The sequence below is a fragment of the Vulpes lagopus genome, chromosome 19 (assembly GCF_018345385.1).
Source record: "Vulpes lagopus strain Blue_001 chromosome 19, ASM1834538v1, whole genome shotgun sequence".
NCBI classification, from domain to species: domain Eukaryota; kingdom Metazoa; phylum Chordata; class Mammalia; order Carnivora; family Canidae; genus Vulpes; species Vulpes lagopus.
The window spans coordinates 12,242,022-12,260,441 of NC_054842.1; the positions used below are offsets into that span (position 1 = coordinate 12,242,022).

The window sequence follows — 18,420 nt, forward strand, 5'->3', positions numbered from 1 at the left end:
TTGTATAGGTAAGGCTCAGGGAGGTTAAGTAATTTGCCCAGGGTGACCCAGCCATTAAGAAGTGGACTAATGCATCCTGTCTATTCTTCCCTGCTGCACCGTGCTTAGTGAGTATGCCACCCTCCCCATGGGCAGTAGACGTGGTGACTGTGTTTCATTTTGAATCAAGCATAATGCTGAAATATAAATGCAAGGAGCCCTAGTAGTAAGATTTCAGACAATAATGAGAGAGACAAAGGAGAAAAAAAGCAAAATTGATTCAGGAAAGACGTGAAAATCATACCTTCTGTAGCAGCAGCTCCTTCAAGAGCTGGGCTCTAAAACCACTTCATTTTTATTAACTGAAATAAGCTTTGGGAGGGGGTTGCCTGGTGAGTTTATCAATGTCACAAACATCCCCATTCCCTGATAAGAGCCAGGAAACATTGAGTAATGTGGGGTCCCAGGGAGCATGGGGAGCCGGTGGGCCTCACATCTCCTAGGGAGCAGGAGGAAACTTCAAAGGCAGTCATGCTCTGCAAGGGACCTGATAAGGTCACTTCCAGCCAGGCTCTGTGATTCCACAGAGGGAGGTTTAGTGCAATGAATGAGCTCTGGGCATGAGACCAGGCAAGATATACCAAAACATTCCCAAAGATTATTCCTGGAGGCAATTAGCCCTTTTTCTATTTTTTCTTGTATTTCTGCATTTTAAATTGAGCATATATTACTTTTGTAATCAGGAAAAATACATGTTAAAAAAGTAAAGAGAGAAAGAGAGGGTGCAATGGTCCAGGGCTCAGAGATTCAGGGCTCTAAGGTCAGCCCTGCCTGACTTGTAGCATGGCTCTGGGCTTCCTGTGAAAACAGAGAGGTAGCACCTAGTGCCTCTAAGAAGGGAGCCAAGAGGATTTGCACGGTCCAGGCAATAAGGGTCTGGGGAAGTAAGTTACTATTGTTTTCATTGTACTCTATACATCACAATGAATCCAAATGCAAGGCTTGCCGTAGTGGACCATGAAGAGGGCAGCTGTCCATTCCGGGAGTCTGAGGTCAGGGCTCCCAGCAGTGGAGCTCCCAGCATACGATTCAGCACTCTGGCTCTGGTGCCCAACAGCACACTTGCTGAGTGTCCTTGGGCAAGTTACTCCCCCTCTCTGAGCTTCAGTTGCTCATTTGTAAAATGGGAATAATAATAGTGCTTGTCTCACAAGGTTGTTGTGAACAGTGAGTACATTAATACACAGAAAGTTTGGCAGAGGGAGAATACAATTGGCTTATTTTCTTTGAGAGACAGTATAATTTAGTGTTTAAGAGCATGGACTCTAGGAGGGATGCCTGGGTGGCTCAGTCAGTTAAGCATCTGACATTTGATTTCAGCTCAGGTCATGATCTCAGGGTCCTGAGATCGGACCAAGCCTGGCATTGGGCTCCACACTCAACATGGAGTCTGCTTGAGATTCTCTCCCTCTCCCTCTCCTTCTACCTTCTGACCCTTTCCCTGTGCTCGCTTGCTCTTTCTCTCTAAAATAAAATAAAAATAAAATAAAATAAAAAGAGCATGGACTCTGGGTTTCAATTCCTGGATCTACTGCTACTCATTTGTTGTGTGACCTTGGGCCAGTTCCCTAATCTCTCTGTGCTTTAGTGTTTTCAGCTATAAAGTGGGGCTGATAATAGCATTTAACTTCTATAACTTCTATAAGGTAAGTGTGAGGATTAAATAAATCAATACAGGTAAAGGTCCTTGCCCTATCATCCAGCAGGACTGTCAGGGCTCTATGGCAGTAGCTATTAAAATGATTGTACAAGATTTACCCTCACAAAATTATTTGCTGGAAGTACTATTTCCTTTACGGGTAAGAAGACAGGCTTGTACAAGTGAAGGGTTCTAGGATGGAAGCCTTGACTTTGTGTTAGGTCTGGCAGGGCCCAATGTTCAAGCTCCAGGGCATCTCAAACCAACCAGTGAGGCAGACACTGCTCTGCCCCAGGTAGGCTGTTGATGAGTTCTCTCCAAGTATACCATTATAAGGCACTAGACTTCTTCCCTCCAGTCCTCCTTGTGTGGCTCCCAGTTCCTTTCCCTGTCTTTCATTCATGTACCATCAGCCCCACAGCTAGTCTCCATTCAGGCACCCTGAGCAACGGCAGCCTGGTCTCCTTTCACTTCTTAATTTCTAGCCCCCATTCTTCACCCTTGTCTTTTAATGAGCTAGCCCAGACTCAGCCTGCATTCAAACCCAGCTCTGCGACTTGCTAGCTGTGTGGCCTTGGGCAAGTTCCTTAGCCTCTCTGTGACTAACTTTCCTCATCTGTAAAATCAAATATAGTAGCACCCATATCAGGGTGGTATTGCAAGGATGAAATGAATGGATGCTTGCCAAGTTCTCAGAACAGAGCCTCACTCAGCATAAAGTGCTATGTAAGTAGTGGGCGTTTGTTGCTGTTGTTGTTGTAACTGTCATATACACAGTAGAGTTTAACATCTGGTGTTTCCTCAAATCCAGGGAGAAGAAAATAGAGTGATCTCAACACTGTCACTGGGTCACCCAAAGGCAAGTATTCTCCTACCTGTGTCCCAAGGCCAGAGCACTTTCCACAGCCAGACACTGTGGTCAGAGAGTGCGTCACTTCATAACTCCTTGCTTCAACTTTTCCAGCCACAGCTAGGCCAGGAATCCAGAATGGTAAAACTAGATTTATAGTCAGAGAGAGCCCATCCCAAGCTGAACCAGGGTGGAGTCCAGGCCTTGAGACTCCATCTCCACCCTAGTCCTCCCAGAGCAGTTAGGGGAGACTCCTGAGGGAGGAATCTGGGGGTGGTCAGAGGGCACATCCTGTAACATTGGTCCAGGGAGGCTGTGCCAACTGGAGACAGCACTTGAACATGGCTCAGTGGAAGCAGTGGGCTGGACATGCTCCATGGCTACAGGCTCCCAAGGCCACCATTGCAGGGCTGGCCCAGGCTTGGGAAATGACCCACGGAAGGAGGGTCTTGGCTCTGCTGTGTCCAGAGCACCAATGGGAGGAGGCAGAAAACCAAGCAAGGGAAAAGTGAGGCAAGAAAAGACATGAAGAGTGGTTACAGTACTGATTAAGTCCATGGTCACTTGTCGAATGCCCCTCAGATGCCAGCCCTGTGCTAGTGCATTCTAGCCCCTCTCTAGCCGAGGAGGCAAGCAATTCTCAAAAGGTGACTCTGTTCAAGGAGGCAGGTACCAAGGCCGAGGAGTGACCCTCTGTTAGTGCTGGGGTTTGGGGCAGGGGTTATGCCAAGCTAGTGTCCAGACAGGCTTCTGGGAAGGGAGAATTTAGATTTCATTTTACAAGATATGATTTCCAAATTGTAAGGAAGCCAGCCTAATTTTCGTTCATTAGAAGTGATCTCAGATGTTATTCTTGGTTTTACATTTTGAAAGCTAGTATGGCTTTTTGAGGTAATATTTGATCTTGTTTATTTGTTCACTAGTCAGAGCTACAGCATGGGCAGCACACTCCGTATGGCTATGCCATGGGCATCTGAGAGGGGACCTCGCGTGACCCTATCCTCAAGAGCTCTTGGCTGGGGAGGAGGCAGCTACAGCACTGATAAGACAGGCAGAGGAGGAAAGGTGATGAGAGACATAGACAGGGACCTAGCGAAATGGGCAGGGTTAGGTCAGGTTTCGTGGAGTCTTGATCAGGGGTATGCCAGTAAAGCCTTAATAACCAGCTCTCAGTGATGATGGTGGGGGCACATGCAAGAAGGAGAGGAAGCTCCAATTTGTGGCATTTGCCATGGTATAAATATCCCCACCATGACCAATTTCAAGCTACCAGCTTAACATCCCCCAATGTGGAATTAGTTAATTCGATGGTTGTTTGTTGGATGCCTCCCAGATATTGCATAACTGGCTCTCATAAGCCTGTGGGAGCTGCTCCAGCACATCAAACCTTAACACTGGTTAAATAACACTGGTTATTAAAGTCAGACGTCCTGCTACCAGAGGCTCATCCTTCAAACTCAGGTTTGGCCATACTGAAAAGGGGAGGGTCACCAATTCTACCTTGTATCGTTGGGACCATTTCCAATCCTGAGTCCATCATTTGCTGATCTGAAGTGGGGACATTTGGATTCCACCCATTCCAAGCCTCAGTTTCCTGATCTAGAAAATGGGAATCATGATAGTACTGCTTCCCAGAACTATGGTGAGGATTAAATGAGAAAAATCACACCTGGGTGTTCAGCTCAAGGCAGGAGCTCAACTAACGTGGTTGCCTTTCTGTCTAGAGGGATACAGAAATATCCTCTCTCTTGTTGCCTCAACTGTGGCTTCTCTGAGAGGCCTAGGAAGGTGAACTCTAGATCCTTAGGAGGGGTCATTACTCTCCAGCTAGAGATTCTTGCTGAGTCAAAGCTGGAGCCAAGGCAGGCCAGCAGCCTCAGGAAGTCACAAAGAGGATGATGTTACTGCTCCAGAAAGAAGCTGTAGTTTGCCTTTGTGCCCTTGGCTTCATTGTAGGGGAAGCTTGCTCACCTCACCCTTGTTTTCCCTCTTCTTTAAATCCTCCCTCTCTATACAGTTCCCTAGATTCCCCCAAAGTTTCCACTGCATAACTTTGTACTGCTAATTCATACTAGCATGTAAATAACTGATACTCTCATTTATTCCTTTCAAGGTATGGCTGGATAAGCCAAATGAACTTGGGCATAAGGAAAAGTGAACATAAAAAAGAAAAACCTGAGTGAGTCCAGAGGGACAGGTAGGTAAGTGTTTACTAAGACCTGAAGAGCAGGCAGTCAGGAACATGGGGTTCATGGCTCAGTGTGGCCACTGACCACTCACTGTGTGCTTGGCACAAGTTGTTCCCCTTCTTGAGTCTTAGTTTCCCCTGCCTTTCAGCTGAAGGAGGTGGATGCGATGTTCTCTCACTCCTTCAGTCTGAAATTCTGGAGGCACAGAGGGTCACAGGAAGTGTACGGTAACCTATTGCCACTGTAACAAATTCAGTGGCTTAAAACAACACAAATTTATGACCTTCAAGTTCTAGGGGCCAGAAGTCTGAGATGGGTCAGCAGGGCTTGGTTCCTTCTAGAGGCTCAGTACAGACTCTGTTCCTTGCCTCTTATAGCTTCTAGAGGCTGCTTAAATCCTTTGTCTTGTAACTGAATTGCTCTGACCTCTGTTTCTACCCTGATTCTCCTCTGATTTGGACAGTCTTGCCTCTCTCATATAAAGACCCTTCTGATTACACTGGCCCTCCCTTAGTCACATCTGTAAATCTCTTTTGATATAGAAGGTAACATATTTTTTAATCTTTTTATTTTTTTAAACATTTTATTTATTTATTCATAGAGACACACACAGAGAGAGAGGCAGAGACACAGGCAGAGGGAGAAGCAGGCTCCATTCAGGGAGCCTGATGTGGGACTCGATCCCGGGTCTCCGGGATCACGCCCTGGGCTGGAGGTGGCGCTAAACCTGCTGAGCCACCAGGGCTGCCCGGTAACATATTTAAAGATTTTTAAAATGTATTTATGAGAGAGAGAGAGAGGCAGAGACAGAGGCAGATTGTATTTATTTATTCATGAAAGACACAGGCAGAGGGAGAAGTAGGCTTCCTGCAGGGAGCTCGATGTGGGACTTGATCCCAGGACTCCAGGATCACACCCTGAGCCAAAGGCAGACGCTCAACCGCTAAGCCACCCAGGCGGCCCAGAAGGTAACATATTTATAGGTTTCAGTAGATATCGTTGGGAGGCCATTATTCTGATCATAGGTAGGCTCAATAAAGCCTTTGGAGGGGGGAGGGAGGTGGCATTAGTGGTGGAATCTACGGAGGCTAGACCAGCCACTGCAGGCAATATCCTGGGCATTCAAGACCTCCTGAATCCAAATCACACCTTTGTCAGTGGGCTCCTTTTAGTGATTGCTGGATATGGCAAAACAGAGGACAGGGATGAGATGGGACCAGGAGCAAGGCACTGTTCCTATAGTCTAAAACCTGGGAGTCAGATACAGCTCAGCCATGTGATTGTAGGAAAGTGCTCTCTTCATAGAATAAATGGGGCTGATAGTCTCTTCCTGGTTTGCCTTACAGGACGGCCACACTGGCTGTGAAGGTGCCTGGTCAGTTGTCACATGCACATAGAGGTGCTGCTTGCTGCTGTCATTGTTGTTGGCCTTACTGATGAGAGTGATGGGAGGGGCTGGTGCTTTCAGAGGTCAGGATGACCTGGAAAGATTCCCAGAGTGAAAGGTCAGGAGGCCAGAGGCCCTGAGAGGGAAGGGAACAGTGTTCTGGGTGGAAGGAGCCTTGTAAAGGTGACCTGGGCCAGCCTGGAGCCTGCTGACCCTGACCTCTGACTTTGATCAAAGCAATTATCAAACTTGGTTGTTTGTTAAAGCAGGGACTTTGAGAAACCAGGTCAGGATCAACGTCAGTAATGCTGGACCAGAAGAGCCGGTGTTTAATTAGTGACAGGTTCTGATTAATAATCCCTAATCAGGCCCAAGTGCAGAAGTGCACTCCCTCCTCCCAACCCCAGTAGCTCATGGACTCCCAACATTAGCCATGTGCTGGGAGCATCCTTACTGCTACCCAGGAAAAGGAGGTGCTCAGGGACAGGAGACCCCAGATGCATAAGAAGGGAATGGAGGACCAGGAAGGGAAAGCACAGGTCAAAGTTCCTGAGGCCAGTCAGGAGCCCAGCCCTAAATAAAGCTGCCCATGCTGAGCTCCTAGGTGGGGTTAGGGCATGTGTGTGATTTTCCCCAATATTTGGCAGATGCCATTTAATAGGAGCCCAAGGGTGGTGCAGAGTCTCAATGACTAGGAAGACGCTGGAGTTTCCCTGGGTGACATTCTGCCTCAGAGGCATTGTGAGGTCCCAGGGTCATGGATACTAGAAGGGTCACCTGAGGGGCTGAGTCAACATTTCTTTCAGAATTCTACCTGAGGGAAAAAAATTACAAAACTTCTACCAGGAAGGACTGGGGAAAATTTTGCAATATATGTAAGTAAAAAAAGCGAAATCCTAGGGATGCCTGGGTGGCTCAGCGCTTGAGCGTCTGCCTTTGGCTCAGGGCATGATCCTGGAGTCCGGGGATTGAATCCCACATTGCTCTCCCTGCATGGAGCCTGCTTCTCCCTCTGCCTGTGTCTCTGCCTCTCTCTCTCTGTGTGTCTCTCATGAATAAATAAATAAAATCTTAAAAAAAAAAAAAGAAGTGAAATCTTTACCATGTATAATCTCTTTTAAAATGAGAATCCCATCCATTAAAACAACATATTATTCACCGAAGAATACAAACAAGCATTGAACATATTAAAAGTTCAATCTCACTTGAATCAAAGAATAAAAAATAAAACCCAGAGGTGGAAAATGGGCTTGATTTATATTTCTTGGTTTATGAACCATTGTCACCAGCCTATAGGCCCCACTCTGGAGTACTTGCATGATTGCCTCCTTGAGTGACATATTCTTTTTTATCTCCTACTCTCTTCTCCAAAACCCTCTTCTTCACTGGTGAACAGTCTAATGTGTTGAACATGAAGTCTCTCTCCTGGAACATAGAACAGGATTAGCATAATCCTTGGTTCATGACAGATTCTTATCACTGCTTCATGTGAGGCTCTCTCTTAAAAAACATTTTTAATAACACAATTAAAACCTGGAAAACCACTGCCCCAGAGGGAACTAACTTGACCGCAGACAGTGACCTGCCCTCATCCCATGCCTCTGGCTTCTGTCAAGGCAGCCACCATCTTAAATGCATCTTAAATGCCTGTCATTCCCCTGCTTTCCCTTTCATCTCTTTGAACTCCTTCAAACCATTTTTGTTTCATTTGTCTTAATTCTATTAAGCAAGTATCGTGTATATATTTTTATAGGACTTAGAAATGTTGGACATATTCAAATGGCAGTAAGGAGGTAGAGATTCCCAGGTGGGGGTGGGGGAGTAAGAAAGGAACCTGAGGATGTCTCTCACGTTTCAGTCCTAGGTGACTAGGTAGTTGGTGGTACCATTCAGTTAGGTAGATGCAAGAGAGAAGTTGCTGGTGGGAAGATGATGGACTCAGTTTTCAACAAAGCAATAATTTAAGCTAGCATTCTATGAGTGCCTACTATGTTCTGGGCACTCTTCATAGAGTGTGAAGTCCTCTAAATAAATGATCACATTTAAGCTTCAAAAGAACCCCATGAAGTAGGTACTATTAGCAGTAGTATCATTTTAAAGATGGAGTAACTGAGGAATGGAAAGTTTTAGTAGGCTGAGTCAGCATGATGGATCACTTTTCTGCTCCAAACCTAGATATCCTGGATAAAAATATTTTTAAAATATTAAATGTTTATAAACAAAAATATTGGTGTAAGGCTAAATATTTATAAGTAAAACATTTTTAAAATAACAAAAACAAGGGAAACACTTAGATGATAGAAGTCAAGAAAATTGAAAGTCAGAGTGGACACACTTGATATTTATGGATAAAACAAGTCCCACTGAAGAGAAGTGCTTGTTAAAAATAAAACATAAGCCACACAAAGAAGAATAATTAGGAGGCACACATGAGGAAGAGTGTGGAGACACAATACACAGCTGAATTGGAATTCCCCAAATTATAAAGAAAAATTCTGAAAGACATAATAAGTTCTTTCAAACGATGAAGGAGAAAATAAAGAGAAGCCATAATGAAAGAAGTGATACTATTAAAACACCTGAGGTTAGCCCCCCATCCAGGTGACAGCTATAAGTGGTAGGCTTAGGGTCCCCACACCTGTGCTCTTCCTTGCTAGCCTACAGGTACTGATGTCGATGTGAAGAGTCTGTTGGGCCTTCCAGAGCAGTAGCAAAAGTGGATTTGGAGAATGGTACAGAATGTCTGGTTTCATCTTTTTTCTTTTCCACTGTACTGTGGTCCACAGAGCTCCGGAACTGAGCGTGTCCTCCCAGCATGGCCCCCACTGCTTCCCCTCTGCCGCTGACCACTGAGGTCACCAGTTCTGAGAACAGCAGCTCCTTCTACGACTATGAGTATTACCTGGACCAGGTAGCCTTCATGCTCTGCAGGAAGGACGAAGTGCTGGCCTTTGGCAGGATCTTCCTGCCAATCTTCTACAGCCTGATCTTTGTGCTGGGTTTGGGCGGGAACCTCCTTCTTCTAGTGGTCTTGCTTCGGTATATACCTCGCAGGCGGATGACTGAAGTCTATCTGCTGAACCTGGCCATCTCCAACCTCCTGTTTGTGGTGACACTGCCTTTCTGGGGCATCTCCGTGGCCTGGCATTGGGTCTTTGGGAATTTCTTGTGCAAGATGGTGAGCACCCTCTATACCATCAACTTCTACAGTGGCATCTTCTTCATTAGCTGCATGAGCCTGGACAAGTACCTGGAGATCGTCCATGCTCAGCCTCACCACAGGCTGAGAACCCGGGCCAAAAGCCTGCTTCTGGCTGCCATGGTATGGGCTATGGCCCTGGCTGTCTCCATCCCCGACATGGTTTTTGTGCGGACACATGAAAACCCCATGGGTGTGTGGAACTGCTATGCAGATTTTGGGGGTCATGCGACCATCTGGAAGCTCTTCCTCCGTTTCCAGCAGAACTTCCTGGGTTTTATTCTTCCACTCCTTGTCATGATCTTCTTCTACTCCCGCATTGGCTCTGTGCTGGTCAGGCTGAGGCCCCCAGGTCAGGGCCGGGCTCTAAGGATAGTCATAGCCCTCGTGGTGGCGTTCTTTGTGCTGTGGTTCCCATACAACCTCACCTTGTTTCTGCACTCACTGCTGGACCTCCAAGTCTTTGGGGAATGCAAGGTTGCCCGACACCTGGACTATGCAATGCAGGTGACAGAGAGCATTGCCTTCCTTCACTGCTGCTTCACCCCCATTCTTTATGCTTTCTCCAGCCGCCACTTCCGCCAGTACCTGAAGGCTTTCCTTGTCACTGTGCTCAGGCGGCACCAGACACCTTGCCCTGCACAGGCCCCGCTGTCCAGCTGTTCTGAGAGTAGCAGTCTTACTGCTCAAGAAGAAGTGACCAACATGAATAACCTTGGGGAGAGGCAGGCTGAACACTCCCCCAACAAGAATGATATGGGAAAAAATTAAGTCTGAGTGTCCATACCATGGTCTGGTGAGAATGGCTGGGACCTAGTTCACTCAGTTGGGCATCCACCCAAACTCCTCTCTCCAAAGGCCTCAGAGACCATGTTGCCACACCCCATGGTCAGCTCTCAGTTCTCCACCATAAGCGACATTTGCTTACTCCTGCCTCCTTCTTCCTCTTTCTTTATTGCCTTCTAGGAAACCATACTCTCTTGAGTGAATTGCTAGAGTAGTTTCCCAACTGACCTCTATGCTTGCTGTCATGCACTCCTGTCATCTAATCTACATCCACCAGCCAGAATGATCACATCCCCCTCAGCTGTCACTTCCATCATCCTCAGAGTAGCCCAAGGCTTGCCACCCACCAGTCTGCTCCCTTCCCTGGAGCTCAGCTGGGGAAATATTGTTGCAATATTGTTTAATGTCACAGCATTGATGGTGGCTCCAAGGGTCTGGCCAGTGGGAGGGGCTGGAAGTGCCCCACATGGGGAACTTTCCAGGAACATGAGAGATAGCAGGTGGGAGGCAGAGTGAACACATGTTCCTAGCAGTTCGAGAGGATCATCTTCTCTCTGCTTCCCATGCTCTCTCTGGAGCCTTCAGGGGTCCCTGGGGTCTATGCAAAGCCCAAGGTCTTTGTCCAGACTCCAAGGTCTTTCACAAGTACCATACACCAGCTTACTCTTATACTTCTTCATTACTTTTCATTTCCTGGACACCAGGAACCCTTGTTTCTTGCACCTTCCCACCTTTATGTTTTGCACTTGCCACTCTCTTGTGTAACAGGGATCATTTTTCAGCCAGCTGTCCCTTCATCCTTTTTTTTTATAACAGAATTCTACTTGCTCTGGGAAGCCACTCCTTGGTCACTCTGCCCTCTGCATTGGATAGAAGTTGAGTAGAGCACAGGACTTGAGCCAATTACAGCCTTACCTTTCCCTGGCACAGTGATTCATTTAGGATGGGCACAGGACCCAGGAAGAGCTTGTGAAATGTGGCAATTAAAACATGCTAGAGCAGAGGCATGAGACTAAAGCCAAGAAGATGTGTGGTCTGGGGTCCTCCTTCATCAACTTGAACTTCAGAGGGTGAGGTAATAGCACAGTGAGTGAGCAGACCCTAAGGGTCTGTTCAAGCCCCAGAATCTAGGCATGGCTGAAGATCATCCCAGTCCTGGACTTGACGGTTACATGAACCAATATATTCCTTTAAAGTTTAGGTGGTAATGTTTTGTAACTTGTAATCTAAGGATTCCTGGCTGATATGCCCTGCCTCGGTGCTTTCCTCTTCATGTCCCCTGTGGTTAACATCTGCCCTGCTCACTGAAGGTGGTGATTTGTTTGAGGATGTGGTGGATAGAGTTCTATTTTAGGGCTTCTGAAATGTGCCTCATAAGGGACTTAAGTTCTGCCCATAGAGCAGCCTGACTGAACCAACAGGGTCTTAGGTACCCAGGGTCTCTGACTTTGTATCCATGATGCACAGATGGAATGGCATGAGGTATGCCAGCCAAGGGACACACCTGGTAAGGTCATCCCCAGTACTGGTGCATGTGTGTGTGTAGTCTGTGTACATGTGTCTGTTTTGCTCTGTGGGCTGTGCATAGGACATATGGTTACGTATGTAGGTCTGACATGAACATGTCACTGTGTCCACATGGGTCTGGGCATGTGCCCGTGGGTTTTCTGTGTGTTCCTATGTGTCTTTCTGTAGCTGTGTATGTGTGGGATGTGCTGTCTGCAAACAGCAGGTATATAAGAAGGGCCCCAAAGCATATGCCCAAGGGAGAGAAGGGCTGCCACAGGTGACCCATTGATCCCTCTCACTGTCCTAGTTGCCATACTGCAGATGCCATATTGAGGGCTCTCACTTCTATCACAGAAGGGACTGATCAGGAAGTGAATTTGGAGGTGGGCTCTCACAGCCCAGGCCAGGCCAGGGCTGCCTTCATCCTGACCTTACTTCCCCAGCCTGAACGTTGGTTTCTTCTGCTGCTCTCCATCTGCCCAAATGCCTGGCTCCCTGGCTTCACTGCTCAGACCTTTCCAAGAAAGCTCCCAGGATTCTCTTGTTCCTCATATCCTGAGGCAAGATGGACTTTTCTCCTGGTGACCCTGGGAGAAGGACAGGCATGGCTCTGCCTGGGAGCAGGGCTGCCCACTCTCTACCCTGTGAAGTATGGTTTGAGGGTTTACAGCTGTTACTACCTATGAAAAAAGAAAAGCCAAACCAAACCAAAACAAAAACCTCTTTTCTTTCCCAGGTGCCTGCAATTCCACCATTGGCATGTCATTCCTGATCTTGCTTTGTTATTAGCTATCCTCAGAGAATACACATAGTGGGCTTTTCTTTGAGAGAGAAAAAAATTGGTACAGAAATGAGGATTTGGGGATCAGAACTGCTGTGTCAGAACATGTAGTGACTAGTTGTATCCTTGGGGGTTTCAGACTTCCTACTGCCTCAAGGCCCCTGGAAGGTAAGAAAGGGTAGCCCTTGTAGAGAGTGTGTCCTGTCCCCATGCAGAGGGCATAGGACTACAGGTGACATGGGCCCCACCCTTGCCCACAGGTGGGCATTGGCTTCTGTGTGCACACTCTAACCATGAGTGGTCATGTCTTCCTGGGAGGCCCGTTGTTATGGTGGATATCCATGACTGTGGGATGGTATACTTGTATTCACCTCAACCTGACCCACTGAAGGTTCCCTTAGTCCCAGGCATACCCTCAAACATGAGGTTCTTGGGAGATCTACATGAAGTCACTCTCAGTTGAAACTTCTTGGTCTTGACTCAATGGATTTGGGCCCTCAGGTTAGGCCCCTGGCCCAGATTTCTTTGAGCGTGGGGAGAATGAGAGGATGCAGCACCTAGGTCTGCGCAGGACCCAGGAGTATGTCAAGGCCCTGTATCTTTGCCCTGAACCCAATACCTGCTCTGGCACAGGGCCTGGCTATGTGGAGAGGTCATTGGTAAGCTCCCCATGGTGGCTCCTAGCCTCTCAGTCTGCTTCTTCCTATTCTGTACTCCCCATGTGAGTTTTCTTTTGCTCCTGGCCCCTTGTAGAATAGGGTGGGATATCCTGGCTCCAGTCAGCATCATTTTGGAGTAAATAGATTCACAGAAAGACAGGCTCTGGCCTAGAGTCACATAGCATGTGGAGACAGACACCTATCTCTAGTCCTGTGTTTGAGCTGCTTTAACAACCTGTTATCCTGGCAAAACTCTGAGCAGAACAACCAGCCTCAAAATAATAGAAGAGGATAGTAATAGGTGAGGGATAGGTGAGTAAGAGAGAAGCCCCACTAGGCATCCTCGCAGGGGTTCTATGCCGTTTGGCCTCCCTATGCCCACTCCCACAGCCATTGCCCCTCCTGTCTGGGCCATGCCATCAAGCCAACTGGGCTCTGGCAACAACACCCTCTCACTCACCCCCAGCCCTGGAAAGTATGCCTGGCAATGAGATTGTCTCCATTTCATATGCCAGAAAGCTGAGTGAGGCCAGGGAGGGGAAGGAAATGATTTGAGGACAAGAAGTAAAGTGGCTGAGACTGAGTCAATTTTCTGTCATTTAATCTCTGTTTAGGGAATTGGGGGTCAGAGATGAAGTAATAAGATACCAAGTCCTATGAGCTCCAGTCTGGAGGAGGGGGAAAGAGAAAGAGCAGGACATAGAAAGCAATGACACATAACAGATGTGCTATGACACAAACTATGCTAGGGTAGCCTCAGGGGATGGAGTCCATTTCTGGCCAGAGGATGAAGGGGTGAGATCCAGGAAAACTTCCAGGAGAAGCCAGCCCCGGGGTTGGCTGTAGAAGCAAGCAACTGTACTTTATAGATCGTAAATTGCACTGGATTGAAAATTTAGGGACTGATGGTGGCAAAATTTAAATGTTAGGTGTGGAAGGATGGGGGGCCCGAAAAGTGAAAGAGTGACAATCAGAGTTGAAAGGTTTGGAGAAAGGTCAGGGTAAAGAGAGGACCTGGCAGGCCTGGTGTGGGGAGATGCGGGGTGCTGAGCTATAAGAAAGGCAGTGGGGGTGGGAAAAACATGACAGTTTCAAAGGCCCCACTGGGGCTTGAAGGAACAGACTGGGGCCTGACTACAAATGGGTGAGAGCAGGGGAGGAAGTGAGGGTGTCTTCTCCATATCTGTCTTGGGGGATAGTGCAGCTGGTGGTGTCCTGAGCAGAGACAGGCAGAGAAATCCAGAGAAGGGGGTGGTTTAGGGCAGAGGTGAGGAACAGATGCTGAGTTCTGCATGAGCCAAACTGAGTCAGAGGGGCTGTGGGACCCCGGTAGGGAGGCTGAGGGTCTGCATTGTAGGAACGGGTTCCAAGCTCAGCAGTGGTTGCAGAAACCAGAGGAGTGGTTGATGTGGGGTGGACACTTGGAGGGGAGACAAGGGCATTGAGGAGGGGCCTTGAATAACTCCTATGTGAAAGGCAACATGTCTCCAGACCTGCTCTATCCAGTTCAGGAGCCACTAGCCCCATATGGCTGTTGAGCACTTAGAATGCACCTGGTCTGAAGTGAGAAAGGCTGCTAGGGGAAAAAGTACACACCAGAATTTCCAGGCAACACAGAAAAGAGAACTGTAAAAATATTTCACAACTATTCTTATATTGATGACATACTGAAATGCTAATCTTTTAGATATATTGGTCTAAGTTAAATATATTATAAACATGAACTTCGCCTGTTTCCTTTTATTTTTTAAAAAAATGGGTCAGCTAGGAAATTAAAAATTACACACGTGGCTTGCCTTGTATTCCTTTGGATGAACTTGAATTCCACAGGATGTGGAATAAGCATAGAGGAAAACAGTAAAGTGAGGTAGGAGAGTGGAAGGTAACATTTGCAAGACACTGTGTTACAATAACCAGTTTCTGTACTGCAGGACTTGTCAAGGTACGCATTATTTCCCAAACTAAGTTTCCCACAGATACTTTCCCTTCCTCTGTCTGCACTTTGCATGAGAGGAGGGTTCTGCAGAACCCACTCTGAGAGATGGTGTTTTCAGGAGAGACAGATAAGCCTACCAGGTAGCAAGAGGAAAGCCAGAGAGCAAGGAAGGCAACCAGGACAGAGGTAGGAGATACCAGAGAACCCGAGGGAAGGGTGGGGCTTCAGAGGGGCGAGAGGAGGTAGAGACCCCCAGGGGAAGCCTTGAGGCCAGGCTTGCAGCCACCGTGGCAGAGCTCAGCTGGTTGGTCTCAGGCGGTAGCGGAAGCGCACCTCGTGGCTGGGCTGTGTGGTGCCAAAGCCCCATCGCTGGGGATCCACAGGTGGCACAGGTGTGTTGGGGTCCACCAGCTCCAGGTCAAAGTATGTCACCATGAGCAGGACAAAGAGCTTCATCTCATTGGTGGCCAAGAACCTCCCAGGGCAGATGGAGACACCTGAGCCCCACGGCATGGTATAGTGGTGGATCTTCTTGCCTGCCTTGTAGAAGTCCACTTTTCGGCTACCATTGGGGTTGAGGAAACGATCATACTTGAAGGTGGTGGGTTCCGGGTGGATGTCAGGATCCATGTGTACTGAAAGATAGGGGAAGAGGGCCACAATATCTCCACTTCGAAGCAGGTACTCCTGTCCACTGGCCATCTTCAGGATATGGTCATTGTGCACCACCCTGAGGAGGGTGGGTGCAGCCCCCAGCCGCAGAGTCTCCTCCATCACACTGTCCAGCACTGGCGTGTGGTGCAGGGTGCTGACCTCGAAGTCAAAGGACTGCCTGGCCTTCAGCCTGGCCTCCCCTAGGACTTGGGTGGCCTCCTCTCTCACAGCCCGCAAGGCTTCCGGGTGTTTTAGGAGGAACAAGAGGGCCCAGAAGGAGGTCGGGCCCGTGTTCCCCTGGGAGGCCCAGAGCATCATGAAGTTGAACTTGTCTTGCATGGCCGGGGCTACTCCCCGCTCCCTCAGATACTGAAGCATGTAGGATATCCAGCGGCTTATGCCATTCTTTTCCAAGTTGTGCTTCACAGAGAGTGCCTTGTGGAAGAGACGCTGGAGCCGGCCCACTTCTCGCCACTCCCGGGGACCCAGCAAGGAATACACAAATCTGGGGAACAAGCGGTCAAACTTACGGAACTGAACAAATAATTCCTCTGCCTGTCGCAGGTCCTGGTCCTGGTCCTTGGTATAGCCGAATAAGCTCAGGTAGCCAGCCTTGAACAAGACATTGTAGCAGAAGTGGAAGAGGCCATCTTCATGCCAGCAGCTAGAATCCAGACTCTGGCCTGTGGGTCCTAGCATAACCAAGGACAGGCTGTCTAGCATGGTTTTGTTGAGATCCTCCAAGCCATCCCCCATGAGGTATTTGGTGCTGGCAGAGTGTATCATCCGGTAGTCTCCCTGCCCGGAGTCGTATCCAAATACCTTTAGCACCAGTTTTTCTGCATACTCCACAAAGTCTAGTTTTCTCTGTGCATCCTTGAGGATGGGGCCAAAGGACAGGGGGTCCATGACAAAGGTGAAGTACTGGCCTCCGAGCTGCACTGTGAACACATCTCCATGCTTGGCCCACATGTGCTTCAGGAATTCAAACATATTCTTCCGGAAAGCCATGGCATGGCCTAGCCAGGGGATGGAGCCCTTATCCAGAGGGGGCTCCTGGGGCCTGCGTTGCCGGAGCACCCCAAGCAAATACAGGCACCCCGTAGTGACCACCAGCAGGACTCCCAGCACCAGACCCCAGAACACCATGGCTGTGCTCTTCCAGGTTGAGCTCTGGACACACTGCTCTCTGTGTGTCAGAGAGTTTCTGAGAGGCTTTGGACAAGTTGGGGATGAAAAGGTCTGTCCACCTGAACCTTGCCCTGTGGCTGGAAGTTGTATTAAGTAACCCTGTTGAGACAGTACCTGGGAGCAAAATGTTCTCTTAGATATAGCACTTGCTGCAACCTGGTCATGTGGGAGGAGGGGGTGGTACCAGAAGGAAGCCCAGAAAGAAGCCTCTAGCTATGGGCACAGTCCCCTCACCAGCTTTATGCTTTGCTCTGATCTTTTCAGACTCAGCTCCAGCATGAAGTCTACAAAGCTTTCTTTGATCCCACTCTACCCCCATGATTTATTGACCATTCACACCCTTATTTTCTCATGCATTCATTTATTTATTAATTTACTAGCTTATTCAGCAGAAATGCACCAGTCACGTATTAAGTTTCATCTCTCTCCCTTCCTCATATTTAAACGACTCATAGACCCTCCCAGACTGATGACTATTTGAGCAGATTTTCCGACTTCAGTCCCTTAGCCTGGGGCTTGGGGCCCTCCCAATGGCCTAGTGGGCTTGCACAAGTTCTCCTGCAAGAAGGATCGATTCGGAATCTTGCAAATATGAAATGTAGGGGTGATTAGGACTTCAAACCAACTGCTCTATTTTGTAATAAGGATGTAGGTTCAGAATGCAGTGGGAGACTTTCTCTTACAGCTGTCCTGGCTTCAATGAGGTGAGCTGACCATTTACTGGGGACCTTCTGTGAGGTGTCAGGCCAGCTCCTTCCAGCAGGCCCAAGAAACAGAAGGCTGTGCTATTTACTCTAAGACCATTGTTGCAATATGGTGAGGTTCAGACTCAATTCAACCAGTTCTGATAACCCCAAGGTTACTCTTTAACTTCCTAAGAGGCCCACAAACAGGGACTTTGTTTCCTCAGATTTCCACATGCTCTCTTGAGTGAATTCCCTCTACCTTGAGTGCAGCTCCCTTCTGCAGGTAGCTGGAAGTGTGCACACTCTGCCTCCAGGAAGTCCTCTCTGGTTGCTTAGAGCAACCACAGCAAGTACTCAGCATCAACTCTCCCCAGCCTTAGAATTTGCAGTCAGAAATTGTGGGCAATTTCCATGAGCTGAATTTTGTTCCCCAACTGTTAATGGATTGCAGCACCATCTTACATTCATTCTCACTTATATTTATTCATTCCCTCCTTCCTTGGAACAGCCCCCAACTATCCATTCGACAGATATTTACTGGGCATTTACTGCCAGAATTTCTGCTATCACCAACCTTGAAATGAGATAGACACGGTGGTCCCTGTCCTCTTGGATTGTATGGTCTAAGGAAGAGGGAAATCTATTAAATCCCTGCCCAAAGAAGTATATAATCACAACAGTGTTAAGCGGGAGCGGGAAGTGGGGTGGGGAGTCAGGAAGGCCACAATGATTAGGTGGTCAGTAGGTGGAGGCCTGGAAGAAGACAGAGCCAGGTCAACGCGCGCTGTGTATATTGGGGGCGCTTGACGTGGAGGTCGGGGAGCCTGTGGGATGTGCTACTCAAGGCATGTGGCGGCGGTTCCAAAGAATGGGGTGCACATGCACTCTGAGGCCTGTGTGCCTGGAGGGCTCAGA

At 48.2% G+C, this 18,420-nt stretch overlaps 2 protein-coding genes across 3 annotated transcripts; one reads left to right on the forward strand and one right to left on the reverse strand.

Moving 5' to 3' along the window:
* Positions 1-4,638: 4,638 nt before the first annotated feature.
* ACKR2 (atypical chemokine receptor 2) lies at positions 4,639-13,479 on the forward strand. Of its 2 annotated transcripts, none has more exons than XM_041734518.1 (2): positions 4,639-4,729; positions 8,891-13,479. In XM_041734518.1, the coding sequence occupies exon 2, from the start codon at positions 8,920-8,922 to the stop codon at positions 10,072-10,074; it is 1,155 nt and encodes a 384-aa protein (XP_041590452.1). In that variant the 5' UTR covers positions 4,639-4,729; positions 8,891-8,919; the 3' UTR covers positions 10,075-13,479. The 2 variants fall into 2 exon arrangements, with proteins under 2 accessions (XP_041590452.1, XP_041590451.1); XM_041734517.1 differs by having other exon boundaries at positions 4,640-4,725.
* A 143-nt stretch (positions 13,480-13,622) lies between these two features.
* On the reverse strand, positions 13,623-16,900 carry LOC121478995 (5-beta-cholestane-3-alpha,7-alpha-diol 12-alpha-hydroxylase). The gene has a single exon (XM_041734516.1). It carries the CDS (start codon positions 16,775-16,777, stop codon positions 15,272-15,274), a length of 1,506 nt encoding a protein of 501 aa, XP_041590450.1. The 5' UTR covers positions 16,778-16,900; the 3' UTR covers positions 13,623-15,271.
* Positions 16,901-18,420: the final 1,520 nt, after the last annotated feature.